We start from the raw sequence: 6,649 nt of genomic DNA, 5'->3' as shown, positions 1-6,649 counted from the left end.
GTCCTTATATAAGCCACATAACATATGACCTAAGATTCAATTATACACACACAGAAGAAACCCTAGCATACAGAAAGTTCCACCGTTAAGCCGTATTCCTCGTTGTACTCCCAACTCAATATAGTGCAAATCTTGGTGGATCCCGTCCCCCCCTTCCCCCCCCCCCCCCCCCCATGGGGCGTAGTGGTCATCTTCATTAATCAATATACAAAGGATAGCAGCATGTTAGGACACTCGGAAGAAAATCTGGGAAGAATAGACAGGGCTCCTACAACACGAGCACCGCCGCAGCCTATCGCAACAACACCCACGACACCGACGCAACCACCGCACGTTGTACCTACGCAGGGAGCAGTTTTAGTGCCAGTAATTAAGCAGAGCCATAGTTCGCAGGCAGTAGCAAATCTGGCGCATACGGGAAAGGCGCAGGCAAGGGATACAGGTATCAGTCAGGTTAAGCAGAAGATGGGACAACCAGAGAAAGGAGCGCAACCGCGACATCAGGATCAGGCGCAACCCAGACACCAGGATCAGGATCCGCCAAGTCCCACTAGCATTATGATAAGTGGGCTAGATACCCTGGCAAGAACCATCGGGACAATGTAAAGCGAGAATAGAATCATGAGGTCTCAGATGGAAGCAAATAATAACCTCGTTCGAGCTCAGATCGATGAGCTGCAACAGCAAGCTGCTACCCCAGAAGCTTGGACGCAAGGCTCCAGATCCAGGGGTGTGCCAGCAGGAGATAGTGGTAGAAGACACACTCGTCTGCTACCCCAAGATATGGTAACGCAGCTAGATATGAAAACCACACCACAGTAAGGAAGAGGCATGATTCCAACAGGATTGGGGACACTAACACCAGATCACGAACCATTGCACCACGAACCAACGCCCATATCAGGTACTCTACCTTTGGATAATTTCTTACACTCTGACAATCTCTCTAGCGCAGGTGTTAGGGCGCAGCAACACTCACAGAATCAGCTGGGATCAGCAACCCCATCAACCGTGGAGCCAGTCTCGCATAGGCCAGAATATGCATGGGTAAGCAGTACAGGACTGGAAACACCTCTGTTACCTGCATCACCAGCGGTTGGACGTCAGGACCTAATAGAAACCCAATATCAGCAATCGGTGGGGCACGGGTAACCAGCAGGAAGGGAAACCTATATAGAGCAGCAGTATCAGGAGTTGCGCAGCCTTCTCAGGAGAATCCCAGGAATGCCTCCATCTATGGAGATGGCAACGCAAGATAGTTACACCGATTCGCCCTTTACTGACGTCATAACTATTGTAACTGTACCGAAGGGATTCAGCGTCCCAACGATGACTCTTTTCGATGGGACCGCCGATCCGTGCGATCACATCACCCAGTATAAGCAAAAGATGATGGTGACTACAGTGGATGGGGCCTCCAAAGAGGCCTGTATGTGCAAGGGATTCGGATCGACCTTATCCGGAGCAGCACTGCAGTGGTTTGTTAGCCTTCCTAACAAATCTATATCATCATTCACCGACCTAGTCAATGCCTTCAACCAGCAGTTCCCAAGAAGCAGAAGGACTCCAAAGCAACCTAGCGATCTTTATAGGATCGTGCAGGAAATTGGGGAGTCGATCAAAGATTATGTTACGAGGTTCAACACGGAAAAGGTGGCGATACGAGACTGCGACATATCCACAGCAATTAAAGCTTTTCGGCAGGGCTTGGACAAGGATTCAGATTTATACAAAGAGTTGACTATGCATCCCTGTGAAAGATTCGAGGAAGTTCAGCAGCGAGCAACAGCAGCACTAAGTCTGGAAGAAGACATATTATCCATGAAAGGAACGTTAGCCTTCGATAGAATAAGCAGAAAGGTTCTCACAGAGAAAAAAGAGGAGAAAACCAAACCATACAGCAGACCCATCATCAACAAATTAGCAGAAAAGTTGCAGCAAGGGGATGATTCAAAATACCCACCCAGGTTAGCTGAATATGGGTTCAATATGGGTATTGAAGGTGTAACACCCCCGCACACCAGAATGCCTTACCAAGGACCATCCCAATGTACGAAGGTGTTACCATCTCGGTCACCCGAGGTAGTAGATCAAGTAGACAATAAAAGAACGCTTATAATATATTACGTTAATTCTTTACAACCAAATTACAAAGTGTGATACAAGGTGATAACTATGACTACTATAGAGCTCATGCGTTAGGACATCTACTCCGGTAGCGTGGTGACTCAATCCTTTCCAAGCCCATCATCAAACAAACCAACTGTACCTGCTAACCAACTGCTCACCATTCCCGAATGGATCACCACAGTTTTGAAAACACAACACAGGGTCAGTTACTTAACAATTAAAGTAAGACAAGTACAATATGCAACCAGCTGATCATCCTCCTCCTCCGGTCTCCCGATCTCACACAGTAACCGACTACACACCAAGGTGTGTAGCCCTGCCAGATTACTCATCGCAACAGGTAATCCTCGCCGCCAGTAGGGGACCGCAGCCAATCCCCACCTAAATCCTGCTCGTCAACGAGCGATATCCCTGTCCCTTAATGTGCACATCCCCTCCCGTGGCGGGTTTCACAGAGGGCGAACTAGGGTGTGAAGCCACTCCCGCAAGTGACTCCAATACAATCATCACAACACCACCATTACCACCACACCAACACCGCACCAACACTCCAACGATGATCAGCAGACAACAATCATACATGGTACAACAAAACATCTCAAATCAATTAAACAGGAACTGAGTAGGGAAACCCTACCTTATAATCCACCATGAAAATGTATCCACAACCGACCAAACAAGACTCCGTGACACACCCTACAACGGTAACCACATCCTATTATAAGATTACCCCAATAATCTACAGAAAGGACAACAAACAGCGACTTACCTAGTGACATGGACCGACGCTGACAAAGACGACATCCTCGCGCGCCTCCTTCTTATATAACCCGCCCCCTTCCATGGTTAAGGTCTAGGCTATATGAGAGTGTAGGGAGAGGTGAGTGATAGGTGAGAGAGAGAGAGACAATCTAGGGTTGGAGTGAAAAGGGAACCGTCGAAATGAAATGAAACTTGCGAACTTGCATTTTATATTGACGCGTCGACAGCAGCTATACTCGGTCGAGTACTCTCATACTCGGCCGAGTAAGCTCTACTCGGTCGAGTATTCACTCTACTCGACCGAGTGGTCCCTACTAGGTCGAGTAACCGCTCACGTAAGACACTTATCTCCACTTAGTCTCTCACCTATCCCCTCCTAAGGTCTTCCCCGGGTCAAAGGGTCGGTCAAACGGGTCCTTAAACATCATGGGTATTACAAAAGGCCTGCTGAAAGCACTAAGGGAGTTGGGAGATTAGGTGAGGTGGCATAAACCACCAACGAAAGTGATGCGTGTCCTAAATATAGATGTTTTACACCTTATTTTACACGCATTTCAGAGCTCAAATATGTAGTTTATGCTACTATTTTCCCTTTTTCCGTCTACTTTCGTGTTTTTGTGTAATATTGCAGAAATGTGAAGAATTCAGCGGAAATCGAGCCGAATCCGTCCCCGAGTGCTTGTCATAGGATTTGACATGAATTAGTGACTCGAGAGATGAACTTGGTGCGTATTTCAAGGCCTAAAAGATAGCAAAAGCATGGTTGCGTACAAGTTGTGAAGCTTAAACAAGCGAAGAAGTGCTTCTCGACATTGCAGCCTTATTCAGATGGCTATATCTCGAGTTCTAAAACAGATAATCGAGCGATTTCAATTGGAGGTGAAAGCTTATCCTCTTAGCTTTCCAACGCCGCGTAGAACACCTGATTTGACCAAGTGACGAAGAAATGGCGGCTGTTTAAAGATCGGTGCGCGCTGCAGGAATTGTCAGAATGCATTACTGTACAGCTCCTGTGGTCGATCGACTGGTCCCAGTGGTCGATCGACCACTCCACGACCCTTACTACCGCTTGCTAGTTGTAGTTTGGAAAATTATAAATATTATTTTTGATACTCACTTCGACAAGTATCAAATTTTGGCGCCGTTGCCGGGGAGGCAGCGCTAGTTTTAGTTGTTTATTTATTTTAGTCTTTTTCTTAGTTTAAGGAACTTTTCGTTCCTTAAACTTTTCTTATCCTCTTCTTGTAGTTTATTCTTATACGCAGGTCACCTTGCGCTAGACAGAGACTTTTAGAAGAATCATTTCCGGAGGAAGGCTTGAGTACTCTTGATAGATGGGAAGTTCGCGTGGGAATTCGCGAAAACCAAGCATTGAAATGAATGCTATTGCAGCACTAGAAGCTTCCATTAATGCCAGGTTCAAAAAGCTGGAGAATGCTACAAATGAAACTGCTGAATTGAGAAAGGTAGTTCAAACTCTCTTGGTTCAAGTTATAAAAATGGAAGAAGCTAGGATTGAATCCGATAAGAATCTTGAAAATCGGTTGGCAAATTTAGTGGCTAATCAAGCTGCTAATTTGTCGAGCAAATTTGATGATACTCCACCTCTTACCCCTGTGCTTATTCCTGCTCTAACACCTCCGCCCCAGATTGGGGGCACGATGGAGGAAAACTCTTCTGTTTTGACTGTTGCAGGAACTGGTTTGGGGAAGGAAGAGCCGAGGAAAGTGTCAGATTATGACTTGGAGTTTGATGAGCCGGACGATCCAAGAGCTTGGGGAGCCGCTAGAGCCGTTGATGACCCATTGAGTATTCTAGATAAAGGAGTGGAGTGGAGTCCAGCTGCTGAGATTAGCATTGCGGAGGGTACTTCATATAGTCAGAAGCCTTGGTCGGAGATTTTCCGCAGCTTCCGTTGATCTACCTAGTTTTATAAACCACTTTAAGACTATTTATTCCGTTTTAGACTATTTACTGTTTTTTTGGTGTGCGCGAAACTTCGCTTTAGTTTGGTTTGCTTAGGATTTATTTAGGCTTTAGACTGTTACTTTGGGTTTTGCGCAATTTTGGGCGCGTTATTATGTGTAATTGCAGATTCATAGACCATATTAGCTCAATTTATTGAGCTAATTCGAAGAAAATCAGAACTTACAGCAGGTATTTCAGTCGATCGACTGGTTTGTGCGGTCGATCGACTGTGCCGCGACTCCAGGGGCTTCTGTTCCTGTCACCTCGGTCGATCGACTAGCTGCTATGGACGATCGACCGCCTTCGCTGCTGTACCTGTTCACGACCATTCCCCTGCTGTGTTTGGTCAATTTGTGGAGTTGAGGGAGTCTTTTCTCCAGTGTGTTCTCCGACTCAATTCTGTTTTCTTCTGTTTTCTTATTTTTGCACATAATTTTGCGTTTCGTAAATTGCTTTCTCGGAATTACGCGCGGTATTTTTGTTTCTTTTCAGGTACCTATGGTAGCACTGCTGGCTACTGAAACCTCCTAGCTCACGCTGGTTTGGGGAGGTTTCCTTCTGCGCTTAAAGTCTTGTAAGTTTCCGAGTCCTTCTTTTATGTCAATTTTGGTTATAATTCCGCAAAATCCCAATTTCCTTTGCTTATTTTCTTATATGATTTCGCACAATGGGGGCATTGTGTGATTTGGTTTGGGGAAGCGTTTTGCGTTGCATCCATTTTGTTTTGCATTCACGTTTACATTTTTGTCTTGCATTGTTTTTTATTTTCTATATATACAGAAAAATCCAAAAAAAATTTGAAAAATTTCAAAAAAAATCCAAAAATGCACGTTTATTTTAGCATATAGGTTGAGTCGGAACGGTAGTATTTCAATGATAACATTGCATTTTCATCTGTTTATGCCTAAGCCGTGCTTAATTGACATGTTATAAGTAGAATCAGATATGCATACCTACGAGTTTTCGTTAATTTATTTGCTGGATTATAGACTTGACCTGAATTTTGGCAACTCACTTATAATTTCTAAGGATTAGAGCTCATATAACTGGTGTCATTTGTGACCGGTTTCATGTAGGATTATGAGTAGTTACTCCTTGCATATCATGTATCATTAATTTGCACTTTTATGAAATTCAATTGCTTTTTGCCTGCATACATTCGGGTTAGTGGTTGGTGTCACATGCAGGGAGGTGCTTACAATTTCCCCTTTATTTCATTTTACACATTGAACTCCACATTAGCCAAATTTGCCTGTTGACCCTTAGCTACATCCAAATTTAGCCTGCCTTGTCAAGCTAGTATAATGTATGCTTTTGCGGTATATAACTTATTGTGCCAAGTTTGGTCTGTATTGCGTTATTTGGATATGGTAGAAAAGAAAGAAGGAGGATGAAAAGAAAAGAATTGGAAAATGAAATGAAAAAAAACGAGAAAAAGAAAAAAAATAAGTTGGAAAAAATTTCAAAAAAGAGAAAAAATGATGAAAGAAAGAAACCGTGAAAGGAAAAGATGTTGTTTGTAGACGGTTTCACTCCTATGCTTTATTTACATTTATTGAGGAGTATTTTCAGTTCGGTTTGGTGAGTTTTGTGCCAAATGAAGGGCGCATGTGCTTAATCCTATAAGTGAGTTGGAAATGGATGCTGTCATATGATTTTGTTTAGGTACTAGCTTGGCCGCCTATACCTCCACATTTCCATAAATGTTTTGCCTTTTCTTACCCATTGCCTCACTTTACCATATTTTTGTAGGCCCTCGGCTGTGACAGGACCTTGTTTGGTTGGAATG

The 6,649-nt window shown here is 44.1% G+C and overlaps 1 protein-coding gene across 1 annotated transcript; it reads left to right on the top strand.

Moving 5' to 3' along the window:
- Positions 1–1,224: 1,224 nt before the first annotated feature.
- LOC141590325 (uncharacterized) lies at positions 1,225–4,272 on the top strand. The gene is made up of 2 exons (XM_074410923.1): positions 1,225–1,967; positions 4,158–4,272. Exons 1-2 carry the CDS (start codon positions 1,225–1,227, stop codon positions 4,270–4,272), a joined length of 858 nt encoding a protein of 285 aa, XP_074267024.1.
- The last annotated feature ends 2,377 nt before the right edge of the window (positions 4,273–6,649 follow it).

Source organism: Silene latifolia, chromosome 7, assembly GCF_048544455.1.
Source record: "Silene latifolia isolate original U9 population chromosome 7, ASM4854445v1, whole genome shotgun sequence".
Classification (NCBI taxonomy): Eukaryota; Viridiplantae; Streptophyta; class Magnoliopsida; order Caryophyllales; family Caryophyllaceae; genus Silene; species Silene latifolia.
This window is presented reverse-complemented; position numbering and strand designations above follow the sequence as displayed.